General features: G+C 41.9%; 1 protein-coding gene across 1 annotated transcript in view; it reads left to right on the top strand.

Annotated features, from left to right (window-relative positions):
* Positions 1–244: 244 nt before the first annotated feature.
* Positions 245–19,678, top strand: part of TpnC25D (Troponin C at 25D) — a 62,408-nt gene continuing 42,974 nt past the window's right edge. Inside the window, exon 1 of the mRNA XM_067136310.2 lies at positions 245–443. Coding sequence (XP_066992411.1) covers positions 441–443 — 3 coding nt within the window. The 5' untranslated portion in view covers positions 245–440. The remainder of the gene's footprint in view (positions 444–19,678) is intronic.

The following is a 19,678-nucleotide window of genomic DNA, read 5'->3' as shown; positions in this document are numbered from 1 at the left end:
GGACTCAGGGTCTGGCCTCTCCTTGTTAGAAACCGAAAACTGATGCCTTGCTCTCTTTTCAGTGTCAGTCACACGTGGATAACTGATGGCTTATTTCCTTAAACCGCGTGCTGCCTCTTCATACCAGCAGTGTGCGTCAGGTCGCAACAGTGACGCGTGTCGTGTCGCGAATTTCTTTTTGTCGTAATGGACTTGTAACGAGTTACCCTATGCTCTCGCTTCTCACATCTTGTTCTCTATTTCCGTCGAGGAGGGGGCGGGGAGAGGCCGTGTCCCTCCTCCGACAGCATAGCCGATGATCTAGCTAATATCATACACATTTTGTAGTCCGTGGCCAGACACGGGGTATAAAGTGGCAGGGCCAGCCTTCGCCTGTCCTGGTGCTGGATACTCCGCTCTTTAGCTCTTGTCAGTGAGTGTTCTCATCTCCAGCCGCCATCATGGTGAGTAAAACATCGCCCAGCTTTTACTGTACTCGGAGTGCGTGTCTGTGGAAAGAAAATTAAGAATGGAGAGGGTCAATTGTGTGGATAAAGAAGAACGGTGCTATTATTCATAACTGGAGACTGGATTTGTATGAAGAAATGGGTTACACTCTAGTTTTATTTAACTATACTGTGAAAAGTTTTTCAGAACGTAGATAAATTCCCGCGGGACAAAATTCCAGCACAATGATATGTCCGAAAACCGTAAAAGTAGTTAGTGGGACGAAAAACCAATAACATTATTATTATTATTATTATTATTATTATTATTATTATTATTATTATTATTATTATTATTGTTCGTCTCTGTGGTGCAGTGGTTAGTGTGATTAGCTGCCACCCGCGGAGGCCCGGGTTCGATCCCCGATCTGAAAAGTCGTACGAGGGCTGGAACGGAGTCCACTCAGCCTCGGTAGGTCAACTGAGTAGAGGGGGGGTTCGATTCCCGCCTCAGCCATCCTCGGAGTGGTTTTCCGTCGTTTCTCACTTCTCCTCCAGGCAAATGTCGGGATGGTGCCGAACGTAAGTCCACAGCTGCTTCCTTCCCTCTTCCTTGTCTATCCCTGTTCAGCATAACAGTTGAGACCACCTGGGCGAGGTACTGGTCCTCCTCCCTAGTTGTATCCCCCGATCCATAGTCAAACGCTCCAGGACGCTGCCCTACAGGCGGCAGAAGTCGAATCCCTCGCTGAACTCGAAGGAAAAGCCAAACCTGGAGGGTAAATGGATTAAGAAAAAATATTATTATTATTATTATTATTATTATTATTATTATTATTTCAGAATTTGGCCCAGTATGGACCGCATAAGAAAGGATTTTTGGCCTTTTTCTCTTCTCTTCCTGAAACCTATTCATTCTTTCGCTTCTTATCTTTCTCTCCTCTTCGGAAATGATCCGGTTGGACTCAGGGTCTGGCCTCTCCTTGTTAGAAACCGACAACTGATGCCTTGCTCTCTTTTCAGTGTCAGTCACACGTGGATAACTGATGGCTTATTTCCTTTTTAGGCCGTCGATTATTCTTCTAAACTCCCTTCTATGGTGGATCAACTCTACTATAATTGCAATTTCTCCTGCATCCCTCTTAACCTCTTCTAGCCACTTGGAGGTTGCCTTTAATCCCATGATGTATCTGAAGATCCTTTTGGTCAGCCGTTTGTCATCCATTCTTACCAGGTGTCCGTAGAATTTCAGCCTTCGTTTACACATTGTGTCCGTGATCTTTTCAGTGTACTTGTAGAGCTCCTCATTCCTCCTTTTCTTCCAAGACCCATCAGTAGTCTTCTCCGCTTCCAGAATTTTACTCAGAATCTTCCTTTCCTTTTTCTCGAATTCTTGCAGCTCTCCTCTGAAGCGTACAATCCTTCTGGTTTTATTACCGAGTTATAGTGTCAGATTGTCCTTGTAAGATATTGCCCGTTTGTTACACCTGTTCTGTGTTAGCTTGTAGACGAGATCTAATTTTCTGTCTCTTGCCTTGTTTGCCTTTTTATCCAGTCCGTTGTGTTGGATCCATTCTGTCAGATATTTGAACTTGTCTTCCCTATTAATCTTGCCATGTTTTACCTTTATTTTTATTAAAATTATTTTCTTGTAGGTCCCCTAGTATTTATACAACTCTTCCGACATGATCGTACTGCCTACTTGGGTAACTGTCCACTGTAGAAAAAGGTATGTGGTTGTGCCTGGCTGAGTGGCTTAGACGGTAGACACGCATGGTCTCTTGAGATAAAGTTGGTGGGTTCGAAACCGATTCAGTCCGACACTGTTTCAAGGTGCTGAAATACGAGAGACTCGTGTCACTATGCGGCATGTAAGAACTCATTTGGGACCAAATTCCGACATCTCGGCGTCTGTAAAACAATCAGACGTAAAATCAGTAATATTAACATTAATAACGAGTAGGTCCCGGATGTTTATGACATGCCATATTATATTTCTTTATATTATTTCCATGGGAAATACAAGTTAAGCATGGTTTCATTTACGGTGATTAAATTATGCAGTTTTCACGGGTTTTGTCATTTTCCGGTAATTTTTCATGTTATGGTCATATTTTCCCCTGAATTTGCATGTTTTTGTCATATTTCTGTATTTTTATTTCATTTTCGCATACCTGCCTTCAGTCGTCTCAAAGACGAGATTTTTCACATCTTCTAATTGTTGTCTGTAATTTCTCACAATTATCTTTCATAGAAATATATATTAATGTGAATTAGGAGGATAAGCTGTATGGAAAGAGACAGATGCGTTTAAAGCGATAGAATAGTGAGCCTCAATTGAACTCTAATGATTTGACTTATTTCAAATATGCTCAGTAACATCCTGCGATCATGAGCGGTCTTTTTTCCCGTTACAAGTCTTTGTTGCGTGAAAATATGTGTAATTTGCTATTGTAATTCCTTCTGATCGCCCATCAAAATGTGACATTTATTTCATTCTGTGCAGAGTCGAGAGTTACCTCTGGAATGAATAATTAAGTAAACACAATATATAATAATATTAATATTATTATTTATTATTGAATGTTCTAGATTTTAAAAGTGTATTTGCAATATAATGTTAATTTAAACAGCGGCGAGATTTTGAAGACTTCGAAAATGTGGACAAAAACATTTTTAAGTCGTATTTTTTTGTGATATATTTTAAGGTCATAAAAGCTTGCATATTTTTAACATTTTTGATCATAAACGCTCCGTCGTGTAGGGGTAGCTGCTTGACTCTTACCTGGAGGCCCCGGGTTCGATTCCGGGCCAGGTCAGGGATTTTTACCTGTACCTGAGAGCTGGTTCGAGGTCCACTCAGCCTACGTGATTAGAATTGAGCAGCTATCTGACGGTGAGATAGCGGCTCTGGTCTAAAAAGCCAAGAATAACGGCCGAGGGGATTCGTCGTGCTGACCACACGACACCTCGTAATCTGCAGGCCTTCGGGCTGAGCAGCGGTCACTTGGTAGGCCAAGGCCTTTCAAGGGGTTTGGTTTAGTTATTTTAGGTGATAAATATCCGGGGCCTAGTACCGAGTTACTATATACCGAGTGAGTTGGCTGTGCGGTTAGGAGCGCGTAGCGGTGAGCTTGCATTCGGGAGATAGTGGTTTCGAACTGCACTGTCGGCAGGCCTGAAGATGGTTTTCTGTAGTTTCCCATTTTCACACCAGGCACATGCCACGGCCACTTCCTTCCAACTCCTAGACCATTTTAATCCCATCGTTGCCATAAGATCCATCTGTGTCGGTATGAGGTAAAACCAATTTTAAAATCGTTACTATATGGCTTTAGTTAGTGGTTTAACGTCGAATTATCTCGGAATATAAACTGTTAACTCTATCCACCATCTACATTTTATGTATTGGAATGGGCCCAGCTGGGAGCCTGGATCAAGTTACGACAGTGGAAGAAAGTCACGGGTTCGAACCCGGCAGAGATTGTCGGATTTTTGAAGGGTGGGAAAAGAAGTCAGGTCGACATCCATGTCGTGTGAAGTTGGCGTATGACAGATCTGGTGACAGATGTGATGGTTACTCGACAAAATTAATTAAAAATCCATAAACCGCCCAAGATCGACATGTGGTAGGGTAAAACGGAACATCGAAATTGACGCACACACAGTGTAGACGGCGTCAGATTAAAATGTCTGCACAAATAAAACGAAATGAGGGATTCAGTATATCCTCTAACCCTCTAGTTACTTTGTAGAATTACATCTAAGTTACCATGTCTGTCGTTCAGGGTGACCTGACTAAAACGTCCCTCACATTGGTCTTTGGAAAGGAGGTTGGCAGCTGAGTCTTCTATTGTTTCCACTTCTTTTTTTTTTTGCTATTGGCTTTACGCCGCACCGACACAGATATGTCTTATGGAGACGATGGGACAGGAAAGGACTAGGAGTGGGAAGGAAGCGGCCGTGGCCTTAATTAAGGTACAGCCTGGTGTGAAAATGGGAAACCACGGAAAACCATCTTCAGGGCTGCCGACAGTGGGGTTCGAACCTACTATCTCCCGAATACTGGATACTGGCCGCACTTAAGCGACTGCAGCTGTCGAGCTCGGTTTCCACTTCTTGTGTCAGGCTCTTTTCTATCTGACCTTTCTTAGTCAATTCTTGTTTTCTCCATACCTCGACATTGTAATTGCGGAATCTAGACTCTCTTTCGCGTTCAAGCCTTTCATGACCCTTCGTTTTCTTTCGTCAGTACCTTCAGTCTTTCAATGCCCCTTATTTATTCTTCTGATTTTAAGAAGGGTGGTTACCTAGTTGGACTTCCTTTTAAAACAACACTGAGTGGGCCGTGCGGTTAGAGGCGCGCAGCTGTGAGCTTGCATTCGGGAGATAGTGGGTTCGAACCCTACTGTCGCCAATACTGAATATGGTTTTCCGGAGTTTCTTGTTTTCACACCAGACAAATGCTGGGACTGTACCTTAATGACGGCCACGGCCGCTTCCTTCCCATTTTTAGCCCTTCCCTATCCCATCGTTGCCAAAGACCTATCTGTGTCGGTGCGACGTTAAGTCAATTTAAAAAAAGCAACAACACAATAATCACCACCATCAGCAACACCATCAGCTCAGAAGTCTGTCCCTTTTTTTTTGTAGCACCACATTTATGGTCTATGGGTTAGAATATTAGCTTCTTGCCCGCTTGACTTGAGTTCAATTCCTATTTTTTGGTACCACGAATTTAGCTGTGTTATGAGTAGTCAGGGGATTTACGTTCACTAATGATGTACAAAATATGCAATAAAACCTTCCAATATGGAGCTAAGATATGCATTTATGAATCTTTAAAACGATGACGATTAATTACGGTGTAATATAGGAACAAAGGCTCAGGAAATAGAAAATGAGATATTCGAATAATTCTAAACACACTTTTACTGTGAAAAAATATCGTGTTTCATCCTAAATTTACAACAATATTTTAAAGGAATTTTGCCCCAGCTTAAGTAACGGTATACCACAAGAACATTTTTCCAAGCTTTCGGTTGTGAATAAACGCCGCTTTAAAGTAAATACAAGCTTGTATGCTAAATATCGGAAACATTCGGCATCACAGCTTGTAATTGGGGAAACTTTGAAAATTGAAACTCTCGAAACTTTCCCAATATTTAATCCATGGTCCCTCTGATCCTTCAGTACAGATGCCAGTTTCTGTATGTAAATCAGCCCTGAATTTTTCTGGTGCTCCTTCTTGAACTTACCGCGAAATCTTTCAGTCGGTGCTGCGTTTATCGTGGCTTCCACGTCTGTCATCACTGCCATGGAATCCAGGGCAGACAAACCCCTAATCTGTAGCCTATCAGTGCCTTGAGGCAGGAACGAGAAATGTGCTGCCATAAGCACCAGACTCTCCTGTAGACCAGGCTTCTGTATTATTTCTTCCGAAGATCACAAGAGCTTACAATTTCTTATATAGGAATGGCAAGCTAATGTGAAACTACCTGCTTCCCAGAAACCATATCTCCGATGATAGATACCCACCTCCCATGTAACAAACATAAAAAAATGTTCTACGACACAGATACCCGTAGTTCTGATGGAGGCGATGGGACAGTAAAGGGCTAGGAGTGGGAAGGAAGTGACCGTGGCCTTCATTAACAGTCTCAGCATTTTCCTAGAGTGAAAATGAGAAACCACGGAAAACCATCCTCAAGGCGGCCGACAGTGAAATTCGAACCCTCTATCTCCCGAATGCAAGCTGACAGCTACGTGACCGAAACCGTGCTCAGTGAGTGACAAACAGTTCTGGAGTTTAACACGAAAGCATTCCATTATGCCATGCATTGTAACTGACATGATCCATGAATTCCTTGAGCATGTTTTCATAAACTTCTTTCTCGCTTCAAGAAATTAGCTAAATTGTAAATTTGTATGAAATATGTGAAAATGGCAAAATAGACATCTTGTAAACTAAAATAAAACACACATTTCAAAAAATTAGGGGAACGTGCTTTTGAACGTATGCCATGCTTCACAAAGCAATACCTTACACCCAGGTATATTGCCAACTAAACCTTTATTCTTTACCGTTGAAGTATGCAAAAGAACATCGATGGATTCGCGTACATTTTCATAATACAAACGGAAACGTCCAAATAGGGGCTAAAACAAAGTGATAACAGTCCTCCAGGGTGGATTTTTACCACAGTTGGAGAGCTTCAGTATGGTGTATGTCCTCCACGAGCATTTATCACAGCTTGGCACCTATGTGGCATGCTCCGTATAAGTCCACGAAGGTCACGTTGGGGTATTAGGTCCCATTCTTCAATGAGAGCCTGTTCGAGGTCTTGGAGAGTCTGTGGAGGAGCAGGACGTCCACAAACACTTCTGTCAAGCCTATCCCACACATGCTCGATGGGATTAAGGTCGGGACTCACTGCTGGCCATTCCATGTCTTTAAGGTCCAGTTGTCCGGCTCCATGGCTAAATGGTTAGCGTGCTGGCCTTTGGTCACTGGGGTCCGGGGTTCGATTCCCGGCAGGGTCGAAATTTTAACCATCATTGGTTAATTTCGCTGGCACGGGGGCTGGGTGTGTATGTGTCGTCTTCATCATCATTTCATCCTCATCATGACGCGCAGGTCGCCTAAGGGCATCAAATAAAAAGGATCTCCACCTGGCGAGCCGAACTTGTCCTCGGACACTCCCGGCACTAAAAGCCATACGCCATTTCATTTTCAATGTTCAGTTCTCGCAAGACAGCTCTGGTGATGCGCACTACATGTGCCCTGGTTTTGAGGGGTCACATGACAGTTTAATGCATGGCTACGCCTACAGATGGAGTATATCTTCGATTTGACATACCCTGAGTAGCTAAGGTCTCAAGGTATGCTGAACGACCATTGGAATCCCATCTACCAAATTAACGTTCACATACCAGACGTTACAATACATGTTCCCCTAACTTTTTTGAACTGTGTATTCTCAAAAACTCGCAAATTATGCAAAATACAATTGTTTTTAATGTATTCCGAAATGAAAATGTTTGTATATACCGGTCTGGACTTAGTTGCCGTGTTTCATAACGTAACCGTTGGCGCTATTGGCTGCCCTCGGAGGCGCCGTTCGATTCCCTATACTACCGGAGATTTAGAATGGTAAGAGGGCCGGTGTGGGTTTAGGAAAGGTACACACTGCAGATCTTCATTGCGGGTGAACGTAGTGATGGGATAATCGAATGGTTTTAACAATCAAATAATCTCCATCCGATTATTTAAATAACCGAATAAAATATCGAATGAGTTTTAAATATCCTTCAGTTGTAGTGATGGCATTATCGTATATTTTTAATATTCGAGTAATTTCCATCCGATTATTTAGATAATCGAGTGAGTTTCAAATAGCATTCAGTGAATCGCATAGAATATTCGGATGCATATTTAATCAATTTTTCGATATAAGGGAGTTGGATGGATAAAATCGATTGAAATAAGCAAATACATGAACTATTATGAAAAATAGAAATACGCTTTTGTCCAAATGTATCCCCAAATGTTGAAACTAAATGAGTGAATTACCTGTCTTAATAACACCACTTTTGATTCGATTACTTCGATGGCATTCAGTATTCAATTGTTTCATTCGTTCCAATGCAGTTCCGAATGAATAACAGAAAAAGTAAGCGAATGGAAAAATTCACTATTCGATTGCCTCATTTATTCGAATGGATTTTCGAATGAATAATCGGAAAAATAATCGAATGGGAAATATAATCGATTAGTCGAATAAAATGAAATAATCGAATAAGCGATTATTTTGTATTCAATTATCTCATCACTAGGTTCAATGCCTCAAGGAATAAGAGGACACGAGTTCGCTTACTTGGCTACAGTGTGCAGGAATTTTGATTTGATGCCATTTAGACGTTCTCCGCCAGATGGCAGAGGAGTGAATCTCTGTTGGGTGATCTGTGACTTTTTAAATTAATTTTGTCGGGTATACACCAATTGTGTCACCAGAGATCGTTTACATACGGACTTCCTACAACATGGAGTAGCTAAATGATTATTTGCACTTTAAAAACCTCTCCGGGTTTGAACTCGAGATCTTGGGATCAAGGGACCGATACTCTACCACTGATTCAGCTGCCACCGTAATGAGCCGAGATGAAACACAGATCGAATTACTCAGCCCAATGAGAAATCTGAGGCTTATCCGTGGTCAATTTTTTTTTTTTTTGCTATGGGCTTTACGTCGCACCGACACAGATAGGTCTTATGGCGACGATGGGATAGGAAAGGCCTAGGAGTTGTAAGGAAGCGGCCGTGGCCTTAATTAAGGTACAGCCCCAGCATTTGCCTGGTGTGAAAATGGGAAACCACGGAAAACCATTTTCAGGGCTGCCGATAGTGGGATTCGAACCTACTATCTCCCGGATGCAAGCTCACAGACGCGCGCCTCTACGCGCACGGCCAACTCGCCCGGTCGTGGTCAATTTAGTCTACCTATGAACAACTGAGGAGCTATCTGGCATTGAAATAGCTGCCCCGCTCTAGAAAGCCAAGAATAACAGCCGAGATAATTAGTCGCGCTGACCACTCGAAATCTCGCAATCTACAGACCTGCGGATTGAACAGTGGTTGCTTGGTACGCCAGAGCCCTTCAGGGCTATAGCACCATTGGGGGGAGTCCATTTACGAAGCTAAAATGACAGCTGAAACACCAAAACCCCACAACCACTGCCTGGTACTGCGTTCACACACGTTTCAAATGCATGATTTCCTCTGGAGGTTTAATCCGATGACTGTAAGCTGGATGGCGATACGTTCATTGAAGTACATGAAATGTGAAACTTACAAATTCATTTATACACGAGGCGACGTTAGAGTTCATGAAATTAAATTCCGTAGCTAGCATGACAATCCATTTGCACACACGTGGATGTACAAAAAGCCGGCCCCGTGGTGTAGGGGTTGCGTGCCTGCCTCTTACGCGGAGTCCCCGGGTTCGATTCCCGGCCAGGTCAGGGATTTTCACCTGGACCTAAGGGCTGGTTCGAGGTCCACTCAGCCTACGTGATTAAAATTGAGGAGCTATCTGACGGTGAGATAGCGGCCCCGGTGTAGAAAGCCAAGAATAACGGTCGACCACACGACACCTCGTAATCTGCAGGCCTTCGGGTTGAGCAGCGGTCGCTTGGTAGACTTGCTAGGCCCTTCAAGGGAATTCAATGGCCCTGCTCTGATTTTGAGTAGCTCAAATGGTAGAGCGCTGAATTTCTAAGCTCAAGTTCTTGGGTTCTCTCTCGACTCAATCTAATGGTTCTTGAAGGTGCTCTACTTATTCCCGTGCCGGCAGATTTACCAGCAAGTAACATAACTCCATTTTGATAATTTTTGTCATTTACACGTCTCCGAAAACAGTAAAAGTTGTAAGTGGCCATAAAAGCAACAACATTGAATTAGGTCAGTGGCTGTTCGGCTCAGAGGGTTCCATGTTTATCTGACGGCCAAGCCGAGGATTTAGCCGTGTTTGGCCAATTACTGTGACTCGGGGAGAGGGCGATTGTAATAACTATCGTAAGTTACACAAATCTTCATTTACACCCAACACACCGCACTGCCAATCACCTCAAAAAAAGACACAGTAGTTGAATACGTCCCTTCATTTAGGGTTGACCTGAGGAAAACTGGGCCAAGTCCGTAGGTGCGATACAGTTCGCACCTGTGAGCCTACCAATGTATGGGATAAAACAGGAGAAGGATAATCATAATAAGAAGAAGAAGAAGAAGAAGAAAAAGAAGAAGATTGAAAGGCACGCTGATGAAGTGGTTTTGTAACTTGGTTCTCAATCCAACTGTCAGTGGTTCGAATCGGGTGACTACGGGTAGGGTTTTCAACAGGAATTATTGTTCTAAATACTCAGTCAAGTCCCAAACTAAGCTTATGGCTGCCTTCTTCTTATTCTTCTTCTGCTGTTTCCCGCACCTGTGGGCTCGGGGGTGGAACTGTGTAGCACATGTGGATTGGGCCCTGTTCTACGGCCGAATGTTCTTCCTGACACTAACCCTATGCTGAGGGAAGGAATCACTATTGTTTCTGTGGTGGTTGGTAGTGTGGTGTGTTGCCTGAAAATGAAGAGGAGAGTGTTGGTACAAACATAAACACCCAGTCCTTGAGCCAGAAGAATAAATCAGATGCGATTAAATCCCCGACCCGGCCCGAACTCCATTGTCGGCGGCCTGAAGATTGTTCTCCGTGGTTTCCCTATTTTCATACCAAGCAAATGCTGGGACTGTACGTTAATTGAGCCCACGGTCACTTTCCTCCCAGTCTATGCCCGCGTGTGTCGGTGCGACGTAAACCAAATACTAAATTTATTCATTGTATTTCAGGTGTAGGTATGTAACCAGTGAAGGGAGATCTTGAATTCCGTTGATCGTGTAATCGGGTGTAAAAACAGGCGTACAAATGGCAAGCCCAGTATGGGGATGAGCTAATTGCTGTCTGCCTACCAACCACTGGATGTAATCGAGACAAAGGAATGTATAAGGGTAATTACCTCGTGCGCCTCTGGTATGTAAATTAGGTTCGACTCTGATACGCCCGTGTCACTAGCCAATTTGCAGGTGATTGCACCTTGTTACTGGATCCGCGTGACCAGTGTTTACTTCGCCTCACTAGACAATGTGTACAGTGCAGTTGCGTACATGAGAAAATACAACTCACTACAAGTTAAAGACTTGTTAAAGCCTGGATTACTTCTGCGTAGGTTTTACGAGAAATATAAAGCCGTAGGAACCATCTAGGTCAATTATGTTTTCGTTGTTATACAGCAGCACAATCGGAATGTTGAAATCGGTATGCAAGCCACCTAGATGGCTCCACCTTACAATACCTACAATTCGTTAGCTCAGGTCATACGATTAAATTCTTCTTCTTCTTCTTCTTCTTGCGTTCCGGCCTTCTTATTATTATCGCCGACCCCATGGTGTAGGGGTAGCGTGTCTGCCTCTTACCCGGAGGCCCAGGGTTCGATTCCCGGCCAGGCCAGGGACTTTTACCTGGATCTGAGGGCTGGTCCGAGGTCCACTCAGCCTACGTGATTAGAATTGAGGAGCCATCTGACGGTGAGATAGCGGTCCCCGTCTAGAGAGCCAAGAATAACGGCCGAGAGGATTCTTCGTGCTGACCACACGACACCTCGTAATCTGCAGGCCTTCGGGCTGAGCAGCGGTCGCTTGGTAGGCCAAGGCCCTTCACGGGCTGTTGTGCCATGGGCTTTTATTTCTATTTTTTATTATTATCTGTATATTAAAGTGTTTACTAAAACAGCTTTGATAAATCCGCCCCTCCGTTCTACTGGACCGATTTGTTTTATTTTTGCTTTATTCTCTCTGGAATTATTTGCCGGTGAATCATGACCTTGATACGTCTGTATGTTCAGCCAACTTTGAGTGATCATAAAATTAAACCATTAAATGATCACTCCAATAATAGCAGGCGAAGGGTTACCCTAACCCGCAATACATTCTGTACTTAGCACGTTGCTAAGCGACTAACACTTTCTTTAATATTCTGATATGTGGGATTTCCGTCCTTAGTAATGCTATTGCATGCAGCCATGTTTGATTACTACCCATCAAGCCAGAGAGTATACATTTCCTTTGTTCACGGAAGAATACTATTCCCTGCTAGATACTCTTTGATTCACTAACCTTTCCCATCTTTCAAATAGCTGCCTCTGTGGATCAGCGGTAGAGTGTCGGCCTCCGGATCCCAAGATAGCGGGTTCAAACTCGACAGAGGTAGTCGGATTTTTGAAGGGCGGAAAAAAGTCCATTCCACACTCCATGTCGTACGATGTCGGCATGTAAAAGATCTCTGGTGACACATTTGGTGTTTACCCGACAAAATTAATTAAATCTCAGCCATAGACGCCCAAGAGAGTTTCGGTCTACTCGGCCTGCCATCTAGTGGGGGCCTAGAGTAAAACGGAACGTCGAAATTGACGAGCAGACAGCCAGATGGCGTCAAATTGAAATGTCTGCACACGGTAGCTGAGGCCATACGATTATTATTATTATTATTATTATTATTATTATTATTATTATTATTATTATTTTTCAAATATGTTCACCAGATGGCAGAGCATTCCTAATAACTTACATTTCTATATTACATCGTGCATGCTGCTAAGAGAAAAAAAATCCACGTCCTAACAGACCCCATCATGACATACGCCTTAGACATATTCTGGTAAGACCTATCAAAGGATAACCTAAGTACACTTGAAAGAGTGAAGGCCATGTATCTTAAATAAGTTCTCTGCATGGAAAAAAGCGCTCCTTCGAGATTAACCTATGGGCTCACAAGGTAACCGTTTTATTAAAAGAACTGCGACTCAAATTACCATTGCCTTTTACGACATAATACCAAGCTTTACGTCAAGAACTGCAGGATGAAAGGGAAAATATGTGGATATAATTTTACCGAACTGATGGCATGTTGACGTCAGAATGGATGAATTCTGACTACGAACTAAGGCCTACCATAACGCGCTTTATTAAATGTTCATTAGACCATTGGAAAGGGCAGGCATAACAATATAACTACGACATACAGTACATATCAAGACAAGTTATCTGACGTATTTATACCAAATGCCGCGGATCACCGCGGGTAGAGGTGGGATCTCTCGCTGAGTCGGAAGAAATAAAACAACTCTGGAGGGTAAACAGATTAAGAAAGATTATTATTATTATTATTATTATTATTATTATTATTATTATTATTATTATTATTACATTGCTAAAAATGAAATATGGTCACGTCTTTAGATGTTCCTAAGTCCATTGTACGAATGCATCGTAAGATGGGGTTTGGATTATTACGGCAATAACATGCCTCGGTTACTTAACTAGGGACGCGGCCACTTCCTTTCCAGTCTTAACGCTGTCCTGGGTCGGCGGTTGCAGAGTGGGCTTCGGCTGGTCCGACAGCTCTGCACTCCAACCAGCCAACCGAGCAGAAGAGGGGTGTTACGGCTCTGCGGTGGAATCTGTATTCGAGAGACGGAGAGAGGTTGGTCCCCACCGTCGGCAGTTCGTATTATTGGCCACGACCGCCAACCCCCTCACCTTCTCAGCACTTCTCCTTCCCCTATACAAATCTCCTGGCCTCTTAGACAGTGTCACCGTCTAGGAGGCCCGCCTCCGCCTTCAGGGGAGGAATGAAAATATTGAATAGCAGCTCTGTCCTACTCCATCGTTGCTGTAAGGCCTGACTATGTCGGTACGACATAAAACAACTACAAAATACAAATGAAAACATGTTTTTTGATATGTTTAACATTTTACATAATTTTTGCTAGGGGGTCAACGTCGCACTATCACACTGATTTTCGGCGACGGTTAGGACTGGGAAGGTAGCGGCCGTCAACCGCAGCAATTACAATTTATTTGAGGTGAACATTACGGCTGGCTCACTTTGTATATTTCACTTAAGTGTTGCTAATACCAAGATACTTAATGTCTGTAAACCATGCATTGCTTAAATGATAGTGATCTTGTTAAAAAAATAAAATGTTACCGAATTATTACACTACACCAGAGAAAACTTTGTAAAAGAAACCATCTTTCTCTTTGCGAGAACCAAATGATTATAAATATGTCTCTCAGTCATGGCAGTCCATCAACGGCTGCTAACATCTCAGACGACCACCAGCCATACGACAAAGCTTGCACGGTTTCTAGGTAACATTATCTGGCCATCCATCCATACCTTCCGTAACAGCCTGCACGGTTGCTAGGATTACACTTCTGTCACACATTTTGGGACACTAACTTCCGAACCGTAAATTTTCAATTTACCCCAAGTCATATTTATGTCAAAAGGCTATCAAGGATAATTTTCTATTGCAATTTATTTTTTGATCCTTATTTTCAGACTCACAACACGTTAAGGAAGAGGTCCTCAGGTACGAGCTATCCTAGTTGATAATGTTCACCTAGCTTCCTCCTCTTTCACTCCGAGTAAATGAAGACAAAATATCCGTAACATATGTATACCTGTGACTTATTTTTAATGGCCACCAGTGTATCGTGCATGTCCAACTCGCCAACATTTCTTCCTCTGGAGAGAAATTATGGCCTCGTTACAGTTTCGATTACTTCCGCGCTAGTTTAACGAGAAATATAAAGTTTGCGAAGGAGCTAGACATTGATAGAACTTTGCTACTTCATGAGAAATGGACCTTTTACTAACAAAACCTTTGATGTGAAAGTACCGAAACTACTTCCGAACTGCTATTTATTGATCTCATATCATCTTGCCATTTCAGATATTGTCCGGATCCATAGCTGAATGTTCAGCATCTTGGCCTTCAGTCCTCGGGATCTTGGCTTCAATTCCAGGTCGTGTTAATCTTCAACGTCCAATTCCCTTAAATCGGAGACTGAGAGATTTTACTGTCCTCAACATCCCTGAAGCTCATGCACCACTTAAAACACTATCTCCCACCAGACTAACAAGCAGTTTCCCATTCACGGCAGATGCCACCGTCCTCATTGGAGGGTCTGCCTTAGATTGGTTAGCAAAAGCCAGGCGGAATTATTCATATTTTTTCAATTATTAGACGTATCTAGATACAATCCTTTCATAGAGATGGGATATAATGACGTGTGGCCTTCGGAGGGGTCTGGTGCAGGTTTTCTAGTTAACACCCATGGGCGACCTGTGCGTGTGGATGGATGGATGATGATGATGTTAGAGGCAAGGTGAAAGTGAAGCCCGGTATCGGCATGTAGACTACTCTTGTCGAATAACACCAACTCAAGTCGTAACGTCTCCATGCGAAAGTCGAATCACCATCAGCAGTGCAATTTGCCCTCACCTCATAAGATCACTCCGGAGAGGTTTGGAATCGAATCCGTGCTTTTGGCACACAATCTGATTTTAAAAATTGTATACCACCACCTCCCCTACCGTGCCGGTCAAAATTCTGATGGTGACATTTTTTGACCAACGGGACTCTAACCGGCTAACCATGGTTTCAGACCATATAGACTTCAACGCCTTAACGATCATGGCCATCAGATGGGCTTCTATGAACACTGAATTCAGGATTTTGGAACGCAATCTAATGATTAGAAATTGTATACCACCCCCTCTCCTACCTTGCCGGTCAGCTTCCATAGTAACCACGCTATGCTACTGTTTACGAAAGATTAGGCATAGGACCGTCGCCTCTGTCCGAAAGGCAACTGAATGTCATCAACCCCGTTGCTATGGAAACAGTGACCTCATCGCCACTTTACTGTCTGTCTCAGAGAACTTGAGACTCAACTAACCAAATACGAATAGTGCTACTGACTTTTGCGAAAATATTCGCTACACTACTCTGCACTGTAACACACAACATTAAACTACAGTTCACAAGATTTCTTTATAAAAATATATTATTTAACACTAGTTTTTATGTTTCATGTTGACTCCAACAATGCACATGAACAGAACTTGATCAGTCGCGAATGACCATATGACTAGGCTGCAGTCCTTTTGGAAAGCCAAGGCTCAAGCTGGATTGTGTGTGGCACGGGGGTATATCTAGAAGGAGTTGGATCTCTGACATTTGTATTCTTCTTCTTTCTTCGTTATGCCCAATTAAGGAGTGTGATTGAACTTATTGTCTGATGTCGTTGCCTTTTTCTTCTCCCGAAATCTTTTCATCTTCTCGCAGAGGCTTTTATTGCTATCTTATGACCAGGTTTTCTTGGTGCTATTGCTTGGATGGTGTGTAAAGCGGTGCTTGTCAACTAATTTTCTGAATTTAGATCTTTCGAACACAATGTCAACTGTTGTGCCTATTTCCTGAATATCGTTTCCAACTTCGAGCAGCCAGTTCTTTATACTTTCTTTGATAGGGGAAGGGTCAGAATTCTTTTGGTCAATCTCTGATTACTCATTCTGAGAATATGCCCGTAAAATTTCAAACTTCTTTTCCTGAATGTGTCTGAGATTTTCCCTGAGTGTTGGTACAAGTCATGAGATTTCCTTGTCATCCAGATCCCCTCTGTACAGACTTGTCCAAAAAAGTTCCTTAAGATTTTTCTTTCTTGCTTTTCTACATCTTTAATTAATGATCTTCACCCAATGATTAGTGTTTCAGATAAATATATTGCTTCAGGCTTGATTAGTGTTGTAATGCTTAAATTTTGCATTTTTGGATATAGATTGTTTATTATATCTCTCCCAAGTATGCTCTTTGTAATTTAGAAATATTTTCTTTGTTTGCTTCAGGATTTTTCTTCTTCTTATTATTATTATTATTAAGATGTTGATTGGCTTATGATTTTCCTGCTTACCGTAATAAATATAATCAAGGTAAGGTCGCTATAGTTAATACAATAAACAGAACTATTATGCTACTATAATAAAAAATCTTCCGGGCTATTATGCCGTGGTCCACTCCTCTCGCTTCTCCCAGACGTTTCGACTACTGCTGCGGTACTGGATATAGGCTACTCCATTCCAAGATTCTTAACCAAATTTAAATTCGTGACAGGGTCAAGGGTGGAATTAAGGTTTCCTAGGCAGCAACTTGCTACACGAAACCCGAGACTAGTCTTGTCGCTATTTCTAGTACTGTTGTCTACTTTATGTCTTTCTGCCGTTGTATCTGGAGGATAAATTACTATTTTGTTGTTGTTCTTGTTCTTGTTGTTTGGGACATCAGTCCATAGACTGGTTTGTTGTAGCTCTCCTATTCTGAACTAACATTTTCATTTGTATACATATAAATTTATTCAGAGAATAAACACTTTCCCCACAAGAAGGTTGCCCACGAGGACAAAGTACTGTATATTAAATACATTAATAACTAGAGCCCAGATGTTTATGACATGTTATATTTCTTCTCTTTATGTTATTTACATGAAAAATACTAGTTAAGGATGTATTTATTTACGGTGACTAAAATTATACAATTTTCACTGGTCATATAAAGTCATATTTTGACTCTTGTAACGTTGATTGTCATTCTCCGGTATTTTTCATATTATGGTCATATTTCCGCCTGAATTTTTGTTTTTTGTCGTAATATTTTTATTCCACTTCGCATACCTGCTTTCAGTCTTCTCAGAAACGGATTTTTTGCATCCCCTAAATTGTCGTCTGTAATTTCTTACAATTATCTTTCTTACAAATATATATTAATGTGAAATAGGAGGGTTAGCGGTAAAGAACGAGACAGATGCGTATAAAGCGACAGAATAGTGAGACACAATTGAACTATAATAATTTGACGTATTTCAAATATGACCCAATAACATCCTGAGATGTTGGGCGGTCTTCTTCCCGTTACAAGTCAATGAATATTCCATGAAAATACAAGAAAACTTTAAAATATATGTAATTTGCTGTTGTAATTCTTTCTGATCGCCCATCAAAATGTAACATCTATTTCATTCTGTGGACTCTGGATGGAGTAATTAAATTAATTCGAAATATAATAATGGGATTAATATTTTACTTATGTATTATTATTGAATGTTCTAGACTTTAACAGTATATTATCAATATAAACTTAATTTAAACAGCGGCAAGGTTTTTAAGATTTCGAAAACGTGACCAAACAGTTTTAAGCCATATTTATTGTCATATTTTAATACATTTTCAGGTCTTAAACGTTTGCATATTTCTAACCCTTTTAGGTCATAAACATCGCGGCCCTATTAATGCTGTCTCGTTATAGATAGTGAACCTTTCAAGGCTTTGCTGACCACATTTCTCGTCAACAATTCTACACCCTACATGTACTCCAATCTCTTTCTCATATTCTTACTGTGAGGAAAGCAACGGGAAACTACCTCACTCCTCATTTCCCTAGTACGCCTCTTCAGTGATGCCTAGGCCATATATGACAGCTGATGGCGGAGCTGTTGAGGATCCAACCAGCCTTAGGGCTGAAGACTGAACATACACATACATATTGCTACCTTGGTCTACCTCTACCATTCTTACCGCCTACACAACCCTCAAAAAGCAACTGAACAAGTCTTAGATATTTTAAGATGTGTCCTATCATTCTGTCTCTTCTTGTCGTCAAATTTAGTCAAATCGTTCTCTTCCCACCAATACGATTATTTCTTTTCATTCGTGATTCGATCTACTTTTATATTTGTAACACCATATTTCAAAAACTTCTATTCTCTTTATTCCCGACCTAGTTATAATCTTTTTACTTTCGCACAGCGACACGCTCCGGACGAAAGCCTTCAAAAATATCATCCTGATTTCTATATCAATGTACGGAAGTGGAACATGGACAGCAACTAGCCAGGAAAGGAAGAGAACTGTGAAAACAGTTCGGGAATCGAACAATAAAAAAGGAAGCAAAGAATGAATTCGTTCAAAATTATTTTTTTTAGGAAAGGCCTTCCTTGCTTGTACCAGTGTGTATTTTATATCTTTTTCCCTTTAAGATTTCATTTCCTAATCTAATATTTCTTGCATCACCTTACTTCGACTGGACTCCGCTTGGATTGATTTATTTTCATCTTGTAATTCTTCTCCAAGAATGTGTCCGTACCAATCAGCAACATCATCGGCAAATCTCAGAGTTTTGATTTTCTCTCTTCTTCCCTTTCTAAATTCCTCTTTGCTTTCCTTTACCGCCTGTTCTGTATAAACACTGAAATGGAGAGGGGGACAAACAGCAGCCTTGCCTCACTCCTTTCTGATTCTATTTCATAGCCCTCGATTCTTATCACTGCAGACTGATTTTTGTGCAGATTATATCTGAGAAAGCCTCCGTGGCCCAGGTGGTAGCGCGTCGGCCTCTCACCGCTGGGTTCCGTAGTTCAAATCCCGGTCATTCCATGTGAGATTTGTGATCGACAAAACGGAGGCGGGACAGGTTTTTCTCCAGGTACTCCGGTTTTGCCTGTCATCTTTCATTCCAGCAACACTCTCCAATATCATTTCATTTCATCTGTTAGTCAATAATCATTGCCCCAGAGGAATGTGACAGACCTCGGCAGCCGGCACAATTCCTGTCCTCGCCGCAAGATGGGGGCTTCATTCCTTCCATCCCTGACCCGGTCACTGACTGGAAAACACCTTCATAATCTCAAATAGCTTTCTCCAATCAGCATTATCAATTGCCTTTTTTACATCTACGAATGACACGTACGTGGCCTTGTCTTCTTAATTCGACCCTCCAAGATCAGACGTAAAGTTAGGATTGCTCCATATGTT

Source organism: Anabrus simplex, chromosome 1 (assembly GCF_040414725.1).
Source record: "Anabrus simplex isolate iqAnaSimp1 chromosome 1, ASM4041472v1, whole genome shotgun sequence".
In the NCBI taxonomy this organism is placed as follows: domain Eukaryota; kingdom Metazoa; phylum Arthropoda; class Insecta; order Orthoptera; family Tettigoniidae; genus Anabrus; species Anabrus simplex.
The sequence above is the reverse complement of the archived record's forward strand: the minus strand, read 5'-3'. Positions and strand labels throughout refer to the sequence as shown.